At 45.6% G+C, this 23,089-nt stretch overlaps 1 protein-coding gene across 2 annotated transcripts in view; it reads left to right on the forward strand.

Moving 5' to 3' along the window:
- The window catches only part of dnajc6 (DnaJ (Hsp40) homolog, subfamily C, member 6), a 167,277-nt gene that overhangs the window by 15,806 nt on the left and 128,382 nt on the right, over positions 1 to 23,089 (forward strand). The window contains exon 1 of one of the 2 annotated variants that reach the window (XM_085982705.1): positions 9,063 to 9,572. The exons of the other annotated variant lie outside the window; for it this stretch is intronic. Coding sequence (XP_085838831.1) covers positions 9,362 to 9,572 — 211 coding nt within the window. The 5' untranslated portion in view covers positions 9,063 to 9,361. Of the gene's footprint in view, positions 1 to 9,062; positions 9,573 to 23,089 lie in introns of those variants that run through there. 2 annotated transcript variants of the gene reach the window in all.

Consider the following 23,089-nt stretch of genomic DNA (forward strand, 5'->3'; position numbering starts at 1 on the left):
GGTCCATGAGCCATATTAGGAAATTATTATAAGAACATATGAATTTGGAGCAGGAGTAGGCCATACGGCCCCTCGAGCGTGCTCCGCCATTCAGTAAGATCAACCTCAACTCCACTTTTCTGCCCGATGCCCATATCCCTTGATTCCCCTAGAGTCCAAAAATCTATCGATCTCAGCCTTGAATATACTCAACGACTTAGCATCCACAGCCATTTGGGGTAGAGAATTCCAAAGATTCACAACCCTCTGAGTGAAGAAATTCCTCCTCATCTCAGTCTTAAAAGGCTGCCCGTTTATCCTGAGACTATGCCCCCTAGTTCTAGACTTACCAGCCGGAGAAACAATCTCTTGTATCTACCCTGTCAATCTCCCTCAGAATCTTGTAAACTCCAGAGAGTAAAGGCCCAATTTGCACAATCTCTCCTCATAGGACAACCCTCTCATCCCAGGGATCAATCTAGTGAACTTTTGTTGCACCGCCTCTAAGGCAAGTATGTCCTTCCTCAGATAAGGAGACCAAAACTGTGCACAGTACTCCAGGTGTGGTCTCACCAAAGCCCTGTACAATTGTAGCAAGACTTTCTCACTCTTGTACTCTAACCCCCTTTGCAATAAAGGCCAACATGCCATTTGCCTTCCTAATTGCTTGCTGTACCTGCACACTAACTTTCTGTATTTCCTGTACAAGGACACCCAAATCTCTCTGAACACCAACATTTGAAAGTTTCTCACCGTTTAAAAAATATTTTGTTTTTCTATTCTTCCTACCAAAGTGAATAACCTCATATTTTCCCACATTATACTCCATTTGCCAACTTATTGTCCACTCACTTAACCTGTCTATATCCCTTTGTAGGCTCTTTAGGGTCCTTGTGTCCTCCTCATAGCTTACTTTCCCACCTAGCTTTGTATTATCAGCAAACATGGATACATTGCACTTGATCCCTTCATCTAAGTCATTAATATAGATTGTAAATAGCTGAGGCCCAAGCACTGATCCTTGCGGCACCCCACTAGTTACAGCCTGCCAACCTGAAAATGACCCGTTTATCCCTACTCTCTGTTTTCTGTCCATTAACCAATCTTCTATCCATTCTATCCATTAACCAATCTTCTATCCATCCAATATATTACCCCCAACCCCATGAGCAACCTTTTATATGACACTTTATTAAATGCCTTTTGGAAATCCAAATATATTAAATCCACTGGTTCCCTGCTTGTTACATCCTCAAAAACTCTAATAAATTTGTTAAACACGATTCCCCTTTCATAAAACCATGTTGACTCTGCCTAACCATATTATGATTTTCTAAGTGTCAGTTATCACTTGTTTAATAATTCATTCCAGAAACAGGGACTGGTGTCAGACCAGTACTTGTATAGCGCAATGCACATTCTTCAGGCTGAAGTTATACTCTATGTCTCACTCTGCCCAGTGAAAAAGGAGCTCGTCATATGTGTGCAAGCATGTACTGTGTTTCGCTCACTTACTGGTTCGATTTTAATTTTCAAAATTCAGCAAATACTGGAAATATGAAATTAGGGAAGAAAATGCTGGAAGTACTCAGAAGGTCAGTCAGAGAAAAGACAGGTTATGACATTTTGGGTGTGTACCCTTCATTAGAACAGCTTTCATGAAAGTTACACACATAGAGCATTAGAACCTGTCATTTCTCTTCACAGATGCTGACTGATCTGGCATTACGAGATGGCTAATGGAAGTGAGTTGTTAGGAATTACAAAGGAAATTATTATAAATGAGTACAATATATATAAAATAAATTGAAGGCCTTTATTCTATCTCGGCGCAGAGTTGGAAATTGTCCACAGCAACATATTTTGATATTGTAATATTTGGGATTGTGCCTCCATGGAGTGTGGATGTTGCAGGCTGACACTGTGTGAGATGTTACTTTGCTTCTCCTGTAATTGTGTTCAGTTCAGCTTGCAAGGTTATAAATATAATGGCCTAGAAATTGAGGTTGCGCTGCGCCGGGGCTTAACGCCGGAAATTTAGCGCCGGTGCTAAGTCGCGCTGTGCGCGCCAAAAATTCAGTAGCGCCGCGCCCAAACGGCTGCCGGCGCTACTGAAGGCTGTTTGCGCCTGAAAACTGGCGCTACGCGCCGCATTGCGGCGCTATTCCGGCGCTGCGGCGCCCGATGCGGTGCGGCAGGCTCGGGAAGTGCAGGCCTCCTCCTTCCGTTAAGGAGGAGCTGCCTGCACCCGGCCGCGGCCCGCGCAAATCTCTGCAAAAATGAGCCCGGCACCTCGGACAAGTGCCGGGCTTGCATCTGTTCCGGGGGGGGTGGGGGAAGAAGTCCGGGGAGGGAGCTGCGGGCAGGCGGCCGGCGGGAAAGCGGCCGGCCGCCGCGCCTCCTTAAAGCGCCGGCGCAGACTCCGGCAACACTCGTTTGCCGGAGTCTTAGTTGCGGCTGCCACTGGCGAGGCGGCCGCAACTGAATTTCGGCTTGGGGCCGGGTTACCACGGCAACCGGGACGCTGCGCACACCGATGACGTCATCGGTGCCGGCGCAGTGCTACCGGTCTACCGCCGCGGAAGGGCCCCAGGCAATTTAGGAACCGGCGCCAATTGCAGCGCTAGGCCCTCTAGCGCCGCAAAATCGGTGCTAAGGGCACTGAATTTCTAGGCCAATGTGTCGTGCTGAGAATTAAATGCTAACTCAAGGCACCCTCAAGACTTCTCCAAAGGGTCCAGGGTTGCCTCCCAGCTTGCAGTTAATTGACAGGGAGGAGGTTTTCTGACAGTTTCATGGGGGGAGGAAAGTACAGGGCAGGAGAGGCTGCAACTTTATGTGGTACCGAAGGAGCTCTGCTACTCTTCCGAGCCCCACAAAGGAAAATTTGTAGCTTACCTCCTCTGTCTGTTGACCTGCTTCAGCCTGGGAGGAAGGCCTTGGCAACTTCCTAACTCAGGCCCTGGTTAAAATGCAATCGGGGTCCCATTGAAACATAGAAACATAGAAACATAGAAGATAGGAGTAGGAGTAAGCCATTCGGCCCCTCGAGCCTGTTCCGCCATTTAATGAGATCATGGCTGATCATCCAGATTCAGTACCCTGTCCCTGCTTTCTCCCCATATCCCTTGATCCCTTTAGCCTTAAGAAATATATCTAACTCCTTCTTGAATATATTTAATGAATTGGCCTCAACTGCCTTGTGTGGTAGAGAATTCCACAGGTTCACCACTCTCTGGGTGAAGAAATTCCTCCTCATCTCAGTCCTAAATGGCTTACCCCTTATCCTTAGACTATGACCCCTGGTTCTGGACTCCCCCGCCATCGGGAACATCCTTCCTTCATCTAGTCTGTCTAGTCCAGTTAGAATTTTATAAGTTTCAATGAGATCCCCTCTCATTCTTCTAAACTCTAGCGAATACAAGCCCAATCGACCCAATCTCTCTTCATACGTCATTCCTGCCATCCCAGGTATCAGTCTGGTGAATCTTTGCTGCACTCCCTCCATGGCAAGAACATCCTTCCTCAGATAAGGCGACCAAAACTGCACACAATACTCATGGTGTGGTCTCACCAAGGCCCTGTACAACTGCAGCAAGACATCCTTGCTCCTGTACTCGAATCCTCTCACTGTGAAGGCCAACATACCATTTGCCTTCTTAACCGCCTGCTGCACCTGCATGCTTACCTTCAGCGACTGGTGCACAAGGACACCCAGGTCTCGATGCACTTCCCCTTCTCCCAATCTATTGCCGTTTAGATAATAATCTGTCTTCCTGTTTTTGCCACCAAAGTGGATAACCTCACATTTATCCACATTATACTGCATCTGCCATGCTTCTGCCCAATTACCCAACCAGTCCAAATCATACTGGAGTTTCCCTGCATCCTCCTCACAGCATACCCTCCCACCGCATAAGAGGACCTTGATTTACATAAATTCATGAGGGCCCCCCACCTGCTTTAGGCAGGTGCCACATCTTGAGGCACCCTGCAGGTTGAAATGGCCAAAAAGGTTGAGTTACCAGCGGGTAAGTAACCTGCATGTTTTTAACTGCCCACTCACCTGGTTTCCACTGAGTAAGAAGGGTTAAAATTGACCCACTGCTTATTTTTTTCAATTTTCTCCCTTTTTCTTTCTTCCTTTCCTGAAGTGTTGACGCAAGTTGGGGTACAGCACAGATTCACCAGAATGATAACAGGGCATAAAGGGTTAAATTATGAGGCCAGGTTGCATAAACTTGGGTTGTATTTCCTTGAGTTTAGAAGGTTGAGAAGGTGATCTAATCGAATTGTTTAAAATAATTAAGTGATTCAATTGGGTAGATACAGAGAAACTATTTTCTCTGGTGGGAAAATCCAGACAAGGGGAGGCATAATCTTAAAATGAGAGCTAGGCCATTTAGGAGTGAAATCAGGATGCACCTTTTCACTCAAAGGGTAGTGGAAATCTGGAACTCTCCCCCAAAAGGCTGTGGATGTTAGGTCAATTTAAATTTTCAAGACTGAGATTGATAGAGTTTTACTAGGTAAAGGTATCAAGGGATATGGATCAAAGGTGGGTAATGGATTTGAGGTACAGATTGGCCATGATCTAATTGAATGGCGGAACAGGCTTGAGGGGCTAAATGGCCTACTCCTGTTCCTATGTTCCAGGATGATATCAGCCTTTCTGTGCTTCATTGCTATTTATGTGTGAGCTTAGGCAGTGTGTATTGACAGATTAGGGATAAATATTGGCCATTACACCGGGGAGAACCCTCTGTTCTTCATCAAATAGTGCCATGGGATTTTTTACGTCCTTCTGAGAGGGAAAACAGGACCTCGGTTTAATGTCTTATTAATGATGGCATCTTCAACAGTGTAGCACCCACTCAGTACTGCACTGAAGTGTCAGCTTAGATTATGTGCTCAAGTCCCGGAGTGAGCCTTGAACCAAGAGGTGAGAGTGCTATCACTGATCCAAGGGTGACGCAAGAGTAGGAGGTCTGGTTGAATTTCTTTTGCTTTGCCATCCTTGTCAAAGGGCTCTGAAATTGTAATGCACTGATGGTCACCCCAAGATCAGCACGGTCCTTGTTTTGAATCTGGTCTCTATGGCTATGTACCACATCAAGTATGTGCATTTATACCAGTCAAACCATCCGAGGAACTGGAAAAAAACTAATTTTATACCTTTTTTTTCGATTTTCAAATCACTGTTTTGGTTCTGATATCTATAAATTCCTAAATACAATAAAGTGGGTCTCTTTGTTAATGAAAAGTAGATTCTACACAAAATGGCTGCTGCTAGGCTGTCTCTAAACAGTAGTTTGAAAGCATAAGACGCAGAAATAAAAGAATGACAGACACTAATAAGTGTGTAGGCATGTCCCTTCAGCACTGAAGTCACCCACCCACCCACACTGTTAGATGCTACTGAACAGGAGATGTGAAAGCAAGCAGGGGAGAAAAATATATTTAAAAACAAACCAGCTTTTGCTCCTACATATAGCTACCGTTTGATGTGTATATAATACATATTTCAGTCAGTTATTGTGATTATTTTATTATTCAATACCCAGAAAGGTGAGTATATTACTTTAAATCTTGAAAGATAAATGATTTTGCCAATTAATTAGCATTTGTTGTAGTATCTACAATTAGCAAACAGTTAAGCTACAAATGCCCGCTGTGCAATGCAGAATTGCTTGTACTTGATGCTGGGGCTACCGGTGCTGTGGTATTTATCCCATTTACATTGTGTGGATGATTCCATAGTACCAGATTATGTGCCTATCTACTATCACCCAGTGATCCCTTTCACTTTCACCTTTAGTTATTTCTTCACGATCTGTCGAGGATGATAGGCATGCGCAGGCTCTACAAGCATCACGATTGTGACTTTCATTTTCTGGCTATGGAACTTCACAACATAAAAACCAGACGGCCTAAGTAAATACAACAAGCAGATATGCGAGTCCTGAATTCTAAGGCTGTGCCAGCAGTTACTGGCAGGCTCTGGTTGGAAAACAAGGCCTCCAATCTTGTGCAACCGATTCACAGAGCACCTTTTTTTCCCCAAGGTGTGATTTTTGAAGTGAGCAAATGAGGTCACAATTCGGCCATGTACAATCTTCATTTAAATTGAAAATGTATTCAAATTTGTTCCTGACTAAATTCCCTGACTTCAGGGAAGGCTCATCCCCACATTGCACACCTCACCCATGAAAAAAAGGCACCCTGGGAGACATGATCAAACAGCCTTCTTAAAGGGAGTCTATTGTTTGAGTCACTGTTAAAAGTTTTTTTTGCATTTGCAAATACATGTTGCTGCATTTTGCACCATGCATTAATTGTTTTTACTCTGTGGTCTGCCATGTTTGCACTTTTTCCCCCACTTATTAGTCTTGATTTATATTTCACTGCACAAAGTGACAAGGACAGGATTTCCTTTGGGGCTTTCCATAGTTCTCCATGATTATGAAGAGGAAGAGAAGCTCATGAAGGGACAAAAATGCAGGTGCAATGATACCTGAGGGATTTTGTCCACATCCATCATTACCCCAGGATTTGCATTTATGGACCCCTCTAAATGTACCTGATCATGTCAGAGGAGATGTGTCAGTTGCCTTAGGTTTACAAGATAGGCTGTTACAGAATTGTACTATCTGCTGCACGATGACCCGCTGATAGGGACATTGCTTCCTGTGGAAGTGAAGGTTACCACAGTATAAAGCTACCAGATTCTTCCAAGCCTCCATGGAGAACACCAGCCCCATCAAGCTGCCTTCAATGGACATATGTATCAAGCAAGTGACAAATGCTGTGTTTGCAAGAGGCACCATCTTCATAATTTTCCTTGTGGAAAGTTGGACAGGGTGTTGAGCTTTCACTGGGTGACAAGGTTCCCTCTAGTGCAAAGCAGCAAAGACACCATCACATAGGAATCTAGGCTTCTTCTAGCAACCCATGGCCTACATGAGCAGAAAATGTTTGAACTCAAATAATGTTCAGATGAACCAGTAACCTATTTCCAGTGTTGGAAACAGAAGTTGGAAAGTGTAATCTCTACTCTAAATTGACCTTTGTAGCAGTGATCTGCTATTAGAAAAATTTGCAACATGCAGAATTTGCCTCCTTAGCAAAGTAACAGGGTGATTGGTACCTGTGAAACTATAACCTGACATGCATCAGCATCTTCAGGAAAGGAGGAGAGAAAATATATTTGCAAACTTTATTTTTCCCGTATTGGGATATATAATTGTGTTGTGAAATCATCATTGTCCTCATTACATGTGACATTATCCCAAAAATGACATGCAGCCATCTGGCGTTCTTCTCTCCAGGCATAAGGTCAGTGGGGAAAGATTTTTCCCTGTTCATGATTCGTAATAAAATTCTGCATGTATGTATAAAAATGTATTTATGATTTTGCTGCAAATAGCAAACAATAGAAATTCTCCTCCACTACATTAATATTTATCTTCTAGAGAGATTCAGCTATTTTCTAAATAAAACACAACAGGCCAATCAGCATCTGAAAGTGAAAGAAAAATTAACATTTCTGGTGAAACTCTCCAGAAGACCTGGCCCTGAGACAGTATCATCTGAAATGTTAACTGACCTTTCTCTTACAGATGTTGACTGATCTGCTACAGATATCCAGTATGTTCTATTTTTATTTTAGGTTTCCAGCAGTTGTGATTTTTATATCAACCATTTCGTAATTGTTTACTTTAACTGTGGTGTGTGTGGGGAGGTGATCCAATAAAACGGGCCACATTGCAGTTTCTTCATACTTAAGCTGTGTGTGGAGCTTTTTAAAAATTTGCTTATGGGATCTGGGCGTCGCTCGTAAGGCCAGCATTTATTGCCCATCCCTAGTTGCACTTGAGAAGGTGGTGGTGAGCCGCCTTCTTGAACCGCTGCAGTCCGTGTGGTGAAGGTACTCCCACAGTGCTGTTAGGTAGGGAGTTCCAGGAATTTGACCCAGCGACGATGAAGGATCGGTGATATACTTCTAAGTCAGGATGGTGGAGGTGGTGGTGTTCCCATGCACCTGCTGCCCTTGTCCTTCTAGGTGGAAGAGGTCGCGGGTTTGGGAGATGCTGCCGAAGAAGCCTTGGCGAGTTGCTGCAGTGCATCTTGTGGATGGTACACACTGTAGCCACGGTACGCCAGTGGTGGAGGGAGTGAATGTTTAAGGTGGTGGATGGGGTGCCAATCAAACTGGCTGCTTTGTCTTGGATGGTGTCGAGCTTCTTGAGTGTTGTTGCAGCTGCACTCATCCAGGCAAGTGGAGAGTATTCCATCACACTCCTTACTTGTGCCTTGTGGAAAGGCTTTGGGGAGTCAGGAGGTGAGACACTTGCCGCAGAATACCTAGCCTCTGACCTGCTCTTGTTGCCACAGTATTTATGTTGTCATACATCCAGTTAAGTACTGGTGGTAAGGGAATGAAGTCGTCGAATGTTTCTTGTAATTTTGTCTTTTTTATGATTTTATAAATACGTTGGACTAGCTAACTTATTTGCTGTAATGTCACAGTAAGACTATAGTAAACAATGCTATTTTTGTGAAATGGCAAAATCCCAGAAATAAATAGAACTACTCTTTAAATTTTACAATGAAGCACAGAAAAGGACATTACATTTTTTAAAGTGTCAGCCCAGGGGTGTTGGGCAGTATGATTGATTGACTTTATGCATCCCAGGTTATGAAGGGCAGGGTATCTCACTCGTCCCTGCTATCCAGTGACTCCCGCAGGAAATGCATGTGTAGGGAAATTGAGTGAAGACAAGATTGGGCTCCAATGCCCTTCTGAATAGCCTTACATATCAAGAATGGTGAGTCGTGTGAGGCACTAGAGGGCTGGGCGCCTCTGGAATCGTTCCCCAGAAACAGCCAGTGCCTTCAGGGACAACATTGGATAAAAACAATAATCACGATCAATGGAAAGAAAATGAGACTTGACAAATCCGCGTATCTTATATCGGATGCAAAAACGTACCATTTAATTATTCTAGATTCTTGCAGCACCAATATTTTCAAAGGCATACAGGATTGCAGGCAAACTGCAGGCAGCTGCTGGCTGGAGCTGACCGTCTCCGTCAGTCAGCTGGCGAGGAGCCAGGCGGAAGCCCAGAGAAGGACCTGTTAAAGCAGCAAGCCGAAGAGCTGTGCGACTCTCGGACTGGGGGCGGGAGACCTTTGCCTTATTTTATGTCCGCCCTTTCCCCCCCCCCGGCCTCCCTCCCTCTCTCTCCTTTTTACAAGAAACACAACTCTGTCTCATTTTTTTCCCCGTTTAATTTTTTTTTAAAGAAGCCGGTTCTTTGCACCAGGTCATGACTGGCCCTTGTCTGTAAATGAGCTTTGTGGTGACCTTTTTTGGTGCCCCATGAGCCTTCTTGGAAACTATCGCAAGAAGACCAATTATGACGGTTACGAATCTTTGCATTTGGTGGACAGCAGTGCCGGGGATTTGGATAGCAGGCTGCGAGCAGGCGTTGCAGGGCAGGCGGTGAGCCCAGCCCCGGCGGCAGCTACAGCAGCAGCAGCGAGCGGCCCCATTCCGCAGCCCGCCCGCTGCAGCACCATGGACAGGTCAGGTAAATGGTTGTCACTACTTGAGGCCATGTGCCATTTTGTAACGCGTGTGTATATAATTTCATAATGCATCCATTTGAATCGTTATTCTTTTGGAACCCCTTGTAACGTGTAAATATAAATTTAATCTGTTTCCCGTGCATTTCTTAACATGAATGCAGTTAGCCGTGCTTTTTTTTATAGCTCCTGAACAGTTATAATGTCTTCCTGCAATACTGTACACTCGCTACTCACTGAAATGCAGACGGAATTTTTAATTGCCTTGTATTTATTTGTTTTTTGTGTGTTTGGAGCAGTATAGTAGTAATCGGAAAGCATTTTGTGTTTAACATGCCTTTCTGTAGATTCTGCTATATTAGTGCATTGATTTAGTGTCCCATATCTAACAAAAGCGATAGTTTAGTTAATAAAATGGTGCATAAATATATGGCTTATGTGCTTTTTTCAGTCGTCTTATTCCTGGTAGGGATTTAATCACCAAATTCTTACAAAAAACGTTTGGGGGAGGGGCACTGCAATGCATTGACAAATTAATTGGGTACATTCGGCAGTATGGCGTCCTTCTGTTACAAAATATCACCTTTAGATCCATACTTCCCTGCGTGTTCTCTTTCGGTTTCTCACGTAGCATGCTGTTTTACTTGTATCCGTGGAGTTTTTTTTTAATGGTCACTGTGTGATCTTGTATTAATGAACTTGACCATCATTATGAACTGATTGTGAGTTACAGTGTCATTGGTTTTGAGGAACAACATTTACACATGGTAGAAGTCATTTGGAACAATCCTTTGCCCCAGTTGAAAGCACATTCTGGTCCAGTTTATGTGCAATATACATATGCATTACACGGTGACTGCTGGGAACTGATACCGCCTGACTTTCTTTTCCCCATCTGTAGTCCAAACACTGAAGCCAATTACAACATCTCTACCATTGCTGTTCAAGTGGTCTGCTAACAGTGCATAAGTGATTTGAGAGAACGTTATTTGTTGTGTTTATTTGCATATTGATAATTTAATTGATTCTTACCTGGGGTGTAAGCTTCAGTTTGCTTTATTTTCTGTCCATAATTTACTGCTTCTGGTTTCTTTAAATGATACAATATGATTATGTTTGAACCTAAAACTCTGATTGCTGATTGATTTCATTCTTAGGCATTTAAAAAAACATTTAAGTTCCATTTTGTTGTATCTTTGAACTTTCCCCTCATTCCTAAACTTCAACTATGCTGTTACATGTTTGTCCTTCTCTGTGCATCCTCACTGTTGAAACTAAGACTCTCTGTACGGCCAGGCTTTAAAACCCAGTCTGGATATCACCTAACCATTGCTTGTTTTATCTCATCTGCTGCTGTTTTCAACCTCTTTACTTGGCCTTGGTCCTTCACCTATATTTCTAAATCTGAAAAAAATCAAGACTGCTAAGTACAGCTGACCAAATCTTGCTTATAAAAGTGTTATGGTTGGCAGGGTTCAAAATTCAATCACTCATAATGTGAGTTATCACCTGATTTAAAAAAAACAATTCAGTGTACAAGTGGGATCAAGCTACCCAAAGAGAAAGAAAGAACTTGCATTTATATAGCGCCTTCCATGACCTCAGGATGTCCCAAAGCACTTTACAGGCAATGAAGTACTTTTGAAGTGCAGTCACCGTTGTAACGTAGGGAAACCTACCAAGGAATTTAAATGTGTTCAATCTGAAAGACATGCCTACTTGATCAGGGCTGTCCATTCTGTGCCCCTAGGGCCACATGTGACTCCTGAGCCCTGGAAATCCAACTTCCATCTGGTCAACTCCATCTTATTTGTGCTTTTATTTCTTACTTGCGAGTGAAGCCTGTTTCATTTTTTGCGTGCCCTCCGATTTAGGAAAGGGCTGTTTGTCTCTTTGATGGATAATACCCGATTTGTTTGTATCTGAAGTTTCAGATAGTTGCAAATTTATGGGAATATGATTTAAATTTTCTGTATAGCCCCCAAGATTCCTTAGTTTTCCCCAATGGAGCCCATGAAGATAAAACATTAGACACCCCTGTATTAAATAATGTGTGAACACAATGTCATGTACAGTTTCCTAGACTGCCAGGAGAAGTGGATACCACCACAAAAGTAGACCGTACAGGTACATAGCTACTAAACTATATCCAGAAAAATTAGGCTGGCAGTAATGCCCAATGAAAGCAAAAAAGACAATCCTCCTACCTGACCGTCTCTCTCCTGCAACCACTAACAACCAAAAGGTGCTCAAAACATCGAACAACACAATACAGAGGATGCACAGAAAAAACAATAAGCCATTTATCCCATTTTCCATGTGCTGTCTTTAACATCTGTCTGGGATACGTGCAGCTGCATCTAAATAGTTCAAATGGCCAAGTTATAGATATTTGTGAATTAGTCCAAATCCATTAAATTTGTCTTGCTTTGGATTTCAAATCTCATTTCGAGCTTCTCCAACCTGGTATTTTTGCAAAGCATAATTTCATATGCTGTTCACTAATCGGGCAAATGTGCAAATGGTGAGCTATTTCAAAGCTGCAATTGTTGTAGTCTACATATGTTGAGAGAGAGGATCACAGGCACTAAGAGTGAGACCACAATGAAGGAGAACAGGGTAAAAACATATAAATGGTAAGAAATAGCTGAAGAAACAGTGAAAATGAGAGAGAAATAAGCTTTAAAAATTTGAGCAGGAGCAAAACATTGACTTCATTTATAAAGTTTTCTGAAAAGGGTTGACCGCCATACCAAGAAATGGCTAATCTCTTTGTTACTGGCATGACTGTCTAATGATCCAATTTAAAAAAAATCAAAAATGCTCCACACCTTTGTTAAAATATTCTTGCTTTGGCTGTAGAATATGGCATTTACAATAATTGACAATAGTTTTTCAGACACTTTTTATATTGTCCTTTTGTTAGCTTGTTGCAATTGAAATTTGACTGTGTAGAAATCACCTTTCAATAAACTCTCCTCAATGAATTCTTCACTCCTGGATCTAAGTTCGATGCCAGTAATAGGGGCAAGTGTCAAAATGTATTTGCTCTCCCAATAGCCCAGTGTAGAACAAAGCCATAGAGACCTTTAGATCCCAGGTTTGATTCCCAGTTAGATGATCACGTGGGATGGCAGTTGTGGTGCGGCAGCTGGCCTCGGCACCCTCTGTCCAAGGAGAGGGGAAAAACCCAGCCCGAGTTCTCCTTCCTGACTGCTGTTTAGTGACTGATGCTGCAAAGTCTGTGTGTGAATGTCTGTCTGGTGAGAACAGGATTGGGTTTCGGTGTAATGAATTCTGTTCAGATACCACAGGGCTTCTTGACACCTGAGGAATTGAACCTCCTACATGATTCAGCACATTTAGAAGGGAAGTGTATAAAATTGCAAAAGTTGTTGCTGGTAGTGCCTCCCACACTTCTGGTTTGGGCTACAGTTCAGACACTGGGATATCTACTTTTTAATTTTCTATACCCCATTCAGTCTCTCTCTCAAATTGCCTTTTTAAAAAAAAAAACTAATTTCAGTAATCCATTGTTTTCTTATTTCATGCTCCCATTCCTGGCATTTTAGTTCTTTTATGGGATGGGGAGCATTGAATTGCAGAACTGTTTCTTTGGGGGACACTGAACTAGGGACTAGCTGGGCAGGTGCATGGGGAGTTGAGCTCCTGGTCACTAGATTTTATGCATTGATGCATTTTGTACTTGGGTTGGCAGGCTTTGGTGCCAACTTCTATGGCAGGCCCTATTCCTTTTGTGTTGAGGATGGCTTAATTGATGTCCAGTTTGCTTCATGAATGTACTTGAATCAATATGGGCTAGAAATTCATCTACTTACCGCCACTCTGGTGCCATGAAATGGCGACCGTTGCTCTTTCGCCAGCTGGTGCTGGGTCCTTCGGCGGCTGCCATTTCCCTCTATTGCTTTGCGTTGCTGGTAACTGGTAGCGCCCTGGAAAGAAAATGGCAGTGTGGTGATATCAATCGGCCGACTTAATGGTCCCCATTCCAAACTCCGACCCAAGCGCTGAATTCAGCGCTGGGTCCTAAGTAACCTGGCATGCAAGCAGAAAGATGGTGCCAATGTCAGCACCTCTTAAAGGGACACACACATCTTTCAGGCAGGCTTTTGGACTGTTTTAAAATTTTTTTTATTGAAGTAGTGGCTTGCTGCAATAGATGTTTTTTTAAGTGTGTAGGGCGTGCTCTTGGATGGTAAAGGAAGGCCTCTGAGAAGGCAGAAAATGCTGCAAATACTCCTCAGCAGATCAGGCAGCATCCGTGGAGAGAGAAAGAAAGTTCATGTCTCCGGTCGAGATGCTGCCTGACCAGCTGAGTATTTCTAGCATTTTAAGTTGTCATTTCAGAATTACCGTATTTGCTCGCAGAGGGAAGAGGAAGAAGCCGAAGAGGAGGAAGCAGAAAGAAGGATGCAACCCAGACAGCCCCTTTCTTGCTGGGATATCTGGGATGGAATCATCCACCAGTGACCACAACCCCAATTCCTCTTTCAACATTTGTCCCACACCTTAACTTCCCTCTGTTACTGACCATCACAGTGTCCTCTTGGCCACAATGCTGAAATAAAAGCCGCCACAAAGCAAACCTTTCAATCCAACTTTATACATCTATTCATCCAATATGACATCAAGAAATCAACTCATCACCTTTATGCATTCTCTTCGTTGACTCTCTTGTGTGTGCCTTTGCATGTCCTACTGATGTCATGCAGTGCTACCCCAATGGCTGCAGCATGGTTGGTGGAAGGCTGCTGACTTTCAGTGGGGGATACTGCAAATGGCTTTACTGGTTGACCTTGAGAAGCTGGCGGCTGGGAGTGAGAGATCAAGTGACAGTGTTCCTCATCCTCCTTGTCAACCACTGGGTGGGCAGGCTGCATTTCCTGGGTGTGCAAAATGAGGAAGGCACAAGGGTGAAGTTGTGGTGATGGGAGGGGCGGGAAAGCAATAGGTACATGCCAGAAGGAGGATACCAGCATCTTTTATCCTTTCAGCCCACTGCTGGCCAAGGGCTAAGCCATGCTCCTGCCAAGAATGGCCTGCACCGTCTCCTCCAAGGTGGTGAAGCGAGGCTATGAATGGGAGATATGCCTTGTGATTGGTGCAGATTGTTGGTAGGTGAGTGATTGGAGGTGGGGGTCATGCATTGAGCCAGTGTGTGAGGCTAGTGGTGCAGTTGGTAGGAGACGGCATTTGAAGATGCATTCACTGACCTTGACCAGTGGTCTGAGGTCATGAAGCTTCTTTGGGCACTGGAGCCAGATGTTGGGGGTGACACTGCTGGCAGTGTCGGCCTCGGTGATGTGGTCCTACATTGTTTTTTCTGGAGGGCCTCCTGGCCGCTGTGGGTAGAGGACCTTTCTTGCAGTTTGACCCCCTGCACAAAGCTGGAGTGCTGTGTGCAAGACCCCTTCCCTGGCTTGCTGAGCCATTTGTGTTGGTGCTGAAGCACTTTTACCATTTTTTTTAGGTGTGGAAGACAATTCAGCTTTAAGAGCTGAAGACTGCCATTTGGGAATTTTTTAAAATATTTATTTTGAAAGGCAGTAAGGGCTGAAAAATGCATTTTTTCCACTTGACTTTAATTTTTATTAGTTTTGAATGCACTCCCCCTTTAATTCATAGCCCCTTTAATTGCCCACAATGCCTTGCAAACTCCACAGCCTCGCTCCCACAGGCTGTAAGAAGCTGCAATGGCAACTGTGGACGGGCACTTCGGATTGGAGGCCTCCATTAACACCACCAGGAGGGCGTTGCACGGTAAGTTAGCGCTGTGCTCCACCTTGCCAACCCCTGAGCCAATTTTTTAACGTTAGCGCTGTGGCCATTTTCGACGGCCGTTAACTCGAGTTGCCGGTGATGCTGGCAATTCTGTTGGTGTGTGCAAATTTCCCCCCCCCCCCCCCCCAAGTCTTTTAGTACAGATGTGTACCGTTATTGTTTTTATGTTCTTATAATCAATTATTTTTTAAAAACTGATGGAAATATTTGCTGGTTGAACTACTATTGGGATCAGTGACACTAAGCCATACACTGAACTCCCTTTAGGAAACAAAACAAAATTCACTGATTGCTCAATAGGTAAACGCATTTCCAAGTATGGTTTTTTGCCATATGCTTCAAAATGGTCTGAAGTTTGATTCCTATTTTGTATGAATTAGCTGTTAGCTGGTGCGGTGGTTGGGGGAAATGGAATAATTGGCCTCAGTGTTCTAAGAGCTTGAAAAAAGGGGCAAAGGTCAACCACTGCTCATGATTATTTGCTATTCAGTGATTCCTGTTGGAAAGTGCAGGTGCAAATGACAGGGTTGAACTTGGCTATTTATGTTCTGTGTTACTGAATAGCCCCCTGTCACTTGCTGTCTGGTCTAGCACGTCAAAAAATGGACAACCCATGCCTGATATCCATGGGACCATAGCGCCTCAAGTCAGCATCGTCAGGAAAAGAGCAAAAAAAGGTTACTTTCAAGAAGTTAAAACTTAACAAAAAAAAACCCCTCAACATGGACTGGACTAATGATCCAGAGATGTGACCACGGCAGTGGGGAATTTAAATTCAGTTAATTAAATAAATCTCTAATAGGTGGGGGACTTCAATGTCCATCACCAAGAATGGCTCGGTAGTACCACTACTGACCGAGCTGGCCGAGCCCTGAAGGACATAGCTGCCAGTCTGGGCGTGTGACAGGTGGTGAGAGAAACAACACGAGGGAAAAACCTACTTGACCTCGTCCTCACCAATCTACCTGTCGCAGATGCATCTGTCCATGACAGCATTGGTAGCAGTGACCACCGCACAGTCACTGTGGAGACGAAGTCCTGCCTTCACACTGCAGACACGCTCCATCGTGTTGTGTGGCACTACCACCGTGCTAAATGGGATAGATTGAGAACAGATCTAGCAGCTCAAAACTGGGCATCTATGAGGCTCTGCGGGCCATCAGCAGCAGCAGAATTGTATACCACCACAATCTGTAACCTCATGGTCCGGCATATCCCTCTCTCTACCATTACCGTCAAGCCAGGGGACCAACCCTGGTTCAATAAGGAGTGTAGAAGTGCAGCACCAGGCATACCTAAAAATGCAGTGCCAACCTGGAGAAGTTGCAACACAGGATGACATGCATGCTAAAAAGTGGAAGCAGCATGCTATAGAAAGAGCTAAGCGATCCCACAATCAACGGATTAGATCAAAACGCTGCAGTCCTGCCACATCCAGTCATGAATGATGGTGGACCATTAAACAACTAACTGGAGGAGGAGGCTTCATTAATATCCCCAAGCTCAATGATGGTGGAGCCCAGCACGCGAGTGCAAAAGACAAAGCTGAAGCGTTTGCAACCATCTTCGGCCAGAAGTGCCGAGTGGATGATCCATATCGGCCTCCTCCTGAGGTCCCCACCACCACAGAACCCAGTCTTCAGCCAATTTGATTCACTCCACGCGATATCGAGAAACGGCTGAGTGCTCTGGATACAGCAAAGGCTATGGGCCCCGACAACATCCCGGCTCTTGTGCTGAAGACTTGTGCTCCAGAACTAGCCACGCCTCTAGCCAAGCTGTTCCAGTACAGCTATAACATTGGCATCTATCTGACAATGTGGAAAACTGCCCAGGTATGTCCTGCCCACGAAAAGCAGGACAAATCCAACCCGACCAATTACCACCCCATCAGTCTACTCTCAATCATCAGCAAAGTGATGGAAGGTGTCGTCGACAGTGCAATCAAGCAGCATTTACTCACCAATAACCTGTTCACTGATGCCCAGTTTGGGTTCTGCCAGGACCATTCGGCTCCAGACCTCATTACAGCCTTGGTCCAAACATGGACAAAAGAGCTGAATTCCAGAAGTGAGAGTGACGGCCCTTGGCATCAAGGCCGCATTTGACCGAGCGTGGCATCAAGGAGCCCTAGTAAAACTGGAATCCGGGGGGAAAGCTCTCCACTGGCTGGAATCATACCTAGCACAAAGGAAGATGGTTCTGGTTGTTGGAGGTCATCACTGCCCCAGGACATCGCTGCAGGAGTTCCTCAGGGCAGTGTCCTAGGCCCAACCATCTTCAGCTGCTTCATCAATGACCTTCCCTCCATCCTAAGTTCAGAAGTGGGGATATTCGCTGATGACTGCAGTGTTCAGTGCTATTCGCAACTCCTCAGATAATTAAGCAGTCCATGCCTGCATGCAGCAAGACCTGGATGACATTCAGGCTTGGGCTGATGTGTGGCACGATGTTACCTGCCACTTAAGTGCCAGGCAATGACTATCTCCAATAAGCGAGCGTCTAACCAACTCCCCTTGACATTCAACGGCATTATCATTGCCGAATCCCCCACCATCAACATTCTGGGGGTCACCATTGACCAGTAACTTAACTGGAACAGCCACATAAATACTGTGGCAACCACAGCAGTTCAGAGGCTGGGTATTCTGCAGTGAGTGTTTCACCTCCTAGCTCCCCAAAACTTTTCCACCATCTACAAGGCGCAAGTAAGGAGTGTGATGGACTACTCTCCACTTGCCTGGATGAGTGCAGCTCCAACAACACTCAAGAAGCTCGACACTATCCAGACAAAGCATCCTGCTTGATTGGCACCCCATCTACCACCTTAGTCATTCACTCCCTCCACCACTGGCGTACCGTGGCTGCAGTGTGTACCATCTACAAGATGCACTGCAGCAACTTGCCAAGGCTTCTTTGGCAGTACCTCCCAAACCCATGACCTCTACCACCTAGAGGGACAAGGGCAGCAGGCGCATGGGAACACCACCACCTCCAAGTTCCCCGCCAAGTCACACACCATCCTGACTTGGAAGTATATCGCCAATCCTTCATTGTCGCTGGGTCAAGATCCTGGAACTCCCTCCCTAACAGCACTGTGGGAGTACTTTCACCACACGGACTGCAGCGGTTCAAGAATACGGCTCACTTCCTCCTTCTCAAGGGAAACTAGGGATGGGCAATAAATGATGGCCTTGCTAGTCCACATCCCATGAACAAATTTTTTTAAAAATTGGGAATTTCCTTTAACAAGTCATCTGCAATGCAAATGGCATTTTCATGACTTTATTAGCTCTCCCTAAGCCAAATGCTCTTGGGCTTGAGGGTAGGGTGACTCATATTCCCAGTTCTACTATGAAATCAGTTGCTAATGCATTCAGTGTGGTCCAGATGATTCTTTGTTTCCCATTTCAGAGAAAGAAAAACACAGTTGTTTGGTGTACAATTGTGAACAGTATAGTTCAGTGAAACCTGTACAAATGGCCACTTACTGACCGTTCCAAATAATTCCATTATAGTAGTTACATGCTGCACCTTGAAATGACAGACACTTGCAAATTACGAACTGCAGACAGCCTTCAAAATTTGTTTACAGCTTAAAACACAGGACACGCAGGTCAGTGTGAGACGGCAGTGGGTGAAAGAAACTGCTTTTGTGGAATGCAGATCTTAAAGCGGCAGAGAAAGCACTCTATCTCTGAGATTGAATACTAGCATAGCTCTATCCCAGGGAGAGTGGTTTTTCTGCCACTGTAGATGCTGTGTAAAGAACCTCGCCTTCAGTTTGCATTCAGGTGCCTGTTGCACTGTGTAATTTCCCGCCTTTGGCCCGGTGACGCCAACCTCACTGTCGCAGAGCGCCTGCACCGGCTGTTCCAGACTGTGGGGAATAGTGATCTACATGAGCACAGGTGTCTGAACAATGGAGGGTTGGGAGTCATGGAGGCTCGGGAATCAGGGGGAGGGGGGGGCGGTGGTGGAGTCGGGAGATGTGGGGAATGGGAGCTGGAGGGAGTGGGGGGCCAGCAGGTGGGAAGAGGGAGATCGGGGAATGGGAGCTCGGGGTGGGGGGAAACGGAGAGGGCATGGTGTCACATGGTCAGGCGTCATGTGGTTAGAACGTCATGTGATCAAGCCTCCAGGAATGCCTCCAACCATAGTTGGCAACCCCAGACATCTCGCTGCATCAGTCGGAGCTGCTAACAGCCCCCAGCACATCAAACATTCGCAGTTACAGCACACGGAGGGGGTACTGGACAGGTGTCTGCAGGACATTAGTCCTGTAGTGTATGTACCTTTTTGAGAGAACTACTTTTACAGCTCCTGTATACTGTAGTACCGGCAGTGACCACACCTGTATATAAGCCTTGAGCATGCCTCTGTACCCCCAGTCTTGAGACTACCCTACTCCAGTAAATACCTGTTTATTGTTAAGTTACAGCATCCGTGTGGTTATTGAAAAATATCATACTCTCAGAATCACGGATCTAACAGTGGCGACGAGTGTCGATTCGAATCTACCTGCAACTCTGCATTTCCGTTCGAGGATTCGCTCCGGGAGGGCGGTGGAAGAAAGTCGAGGCCAGATACACGGGCGTCAACCACGAGCAACCGCCCAGTCGTCCGGCAGAGAGTGAACCTCGCAGGGGATGCTGTGGAGAGCTGGGCTTGGTTCCCCAGCCACGACGATCAGCAACAGACTGACGACAGGTACCAGGTACAGCGCAGACCGTTCCCGGACAGTGGCGGCTGGAGCCGACTGACGGCAGAGAAAAAGCCGAGCAGCGTCGACGGGGTAAGATAGAGGGTGAAGCGCACAGGGCGCAGCCGGGGGTTGAAAACCGAGCGGCGGCGTCGAGGAAAAACAAAACGGAGAGAGAGGGTAAAGCAGCAGCCGGGTTCAGGACCGAGCGGCGGAAATGGGAAAGGCGCACAGAAAAAAAAAAAAACACGCAGAGCGCAGCCAGGGCTCGAGGGCGGAACAGTGTCCGCGGGGAGAAGGGAGAGCGCGGGAGACGCCATTTTTAGAAGCCGCAGCGGAGAAGAAGCGCGGGAAGAAAGGAAAGCGCGGGAGACACCATTTTGTGCCAGCGGAGAAGAAGGGAAAGCGCGGGAGATGCCATTTTTGACAGTTAAATCACACCTAGGGATGCCGAAGAGTGGCAGTATCTCTACATTCAACAATGAAGTCGAAGATTGGGCGACATATGTGGAACGTATTGAGGTGTACTGCAGGGCGAATGAAGTGCCAGATGCTGGGAAAGCACTAGTTTTGTTAAATTCCATGGGTGCAAAAACTTAGGTTTCGCAGTAACCCATAATAACCTCAGACAAGCCTGTGAATAAGAATTTCGAAAGCATAGTAGAAATCCTACAGGACCACTTAAACCCCACACCGCTGCTGATAGCAGAACGATTTAAGTTCCATAAAAGGAACCAACACAAAGACGAAAGCAATGCTGAGTACTTAACGGAACTGCGCAAGCTATCGAAACACTGCCAGTTTGGAGCGGGACTAGCAGATACGTTAAGGGACAAGTTTGTGTGTGGGCTACAAAGTGAAGGAACCCAGAAACGGCTTCTATCAGAAAAGGATCTTACGCTGGACAAGGCTTTCAGTATGGCAGTATCACACGAAGCAGCCGCAAGGAGCGCTGCAGAGATACAATGGAGACCGCAAGAATATGGCACCAATGAAATGTCCTATGGAACAGGGAAGTGTTATCGCTGCGGCAGAACAACACACGACCAGAAGGATTGTTGGTTCAAGGACCAAGTGTGCAGACAGTGTGGAAAAGCAGGACACATAGCAAGAGTCTGCAGGTCTGGGAAGAAAACCAACAGTAAGAAATCTCCACAGGAGAAGTACAAAAAGGTACTCCCAGGTGATGGACAGTAGTTCAGATGAACAGAAAAGTGACACAGACTCCGGAAGCAAGGAGCTGGGTTGTCTGAAACTACATAAGGTAACCAAAATGGAGGATCACCAGACTATCTGGGTTACACTCAAGATAGACGGAGTCCAAGTGAAAATGGAATTGGACACAGGATCAGCCCGAACAGTCATAAACCAAAGGGACTACAAGCGGCTATTTTCACATATACCCTTGAAAGCTACAGAGATTGTCTTGAAGACGTACACGGGGCAAAAAGTCTACCCCAAAGGAAAAATAAGGGTGAAAGTGATATATAAAGGCCAGGAAATACCTAAAATGGATATATATGTATTGCCAGATGGAGGACCACCACTGCTAGGACGTGAATGGATCCGGAAGATACAATTAGATTGGCATTCCATACAGGCACTGAAGGTTGAGGCCAAAAAGGATGACGACGTCACACCTGGACGACGTCAAAAATGCTAAATGACGCAAAAGAAGTGTTCCAGGAGGGACTCGGAACACTAAAAGGCATAACGGCAACGATTAAAATAGAGGAAAATGCAAGCCCAAAGTTTCTGAAGGCCAGACCAGTGCCTTATGCGATCAGACCAGCCGTCGAAGCAGAGCTGGAAGGGTTGGAACGTTCAGGAGTACTGTCCAAAGTAGACTGGAGCGAGTGGGCTACACCCATCGTTCCTGTAATGAAGAGGTCGTTGAGTAATACGCCTGGGGAACCAAAGAAGGTCCACATCTGTGGGGATTTTAAGGTGACGGTGAACCCAGTCCTTCACACGGTACAATATCCGCTTCCACGAATTGAGGATATTTTCGCCTCGCTATCTGGAGGTAAACGCTTCACCAAAATTGATCTAGCCCAGGCGTACTTGCAAATGGAGGTAGAAGAAGCTTCGAAACAATACCTCACGATCAACACTCATAAAGGTCTCTATCAATACAACCGGCTGGTGTTCGGGGTAGCATCGGCTCCGGCTATTTGGCAAAGGGCGATGGATCAAGTCCTGCAAGGGATTCCAGGGACCCAGTGTTATTTGGACAACATCCTGGTCATGGGCGAAAATGACAGTGATCACCTCGCTGACTTGGAGAAGGTGCTCACCAGATTAAAGGAGTATGGGCTACGAGCTAATCGCCACAAGTGCGAGTTTTTCCAGAAGCAGATCTCGTACTGTGGCCACGTCATCGATGAAGAGGGGCTACATAAGTCCCCTGAAAAGATTGAGGCAGTAGTCAAGGCTCCAGCACCGGAAAATGTGTCACAACTGAGGTCGTTCCTCGGGCTGGTAAACTACTACCGTAAGTTCTTAGCAAATTTGTCCACGGTATTACACTCAATGAACACACTACTGCAAACAGGGGTACCATGGAAGTAGAATGGCGAACGTAGACGAGCTTTCCAGAAGTGTAAAGAATTGATCACATCAAAAGAGGTGTTGGCCCATTTCAACCCAGCACTACCAATTCGTTTGGCATGTGATGCATCACCCTATGGTATTGGAGCGGTGCTGTCGCACAAATTCCCAGACGGGTTGGAGAGGCCAGTAGCCTTTGCGTCTCGGTCACTAACCTCAGCCGAGCGCAACTACGCCCAGATTGACAGGGAGGCCCTCCGCCTAGTATGGGGAGTAAAAAAATTCAACCACTATCTGCATGGGCAGAAATTCACCTTGCTGACTGACCACCAACCACTTGTCTCCATCTTCAATCCTAAGAAGGGCGTTCCGGTGATGACTGCACAACGGTTACAAAGATGGTCCCTGTTTCTAGGGCCGAATCAATATGAAATAGAATATAAAGGCATGAAACAGCATTGGAAACGC

Source organism: Somniosus microcephalus, chromosome 3 (genome assembly GCF_052327205.1).
Source record: "Somniosus microcephalus isolate GS21.2 chromosome 3, FLI_Smic_1.0, whole genome shotgun sequence".
Lineage (NCBI taxonomy): Eukaryota > Metazoa > Chordata > Chondrichthyes > Squaliformes > Somniosidae > Somniosus > Somniosus microcephalus.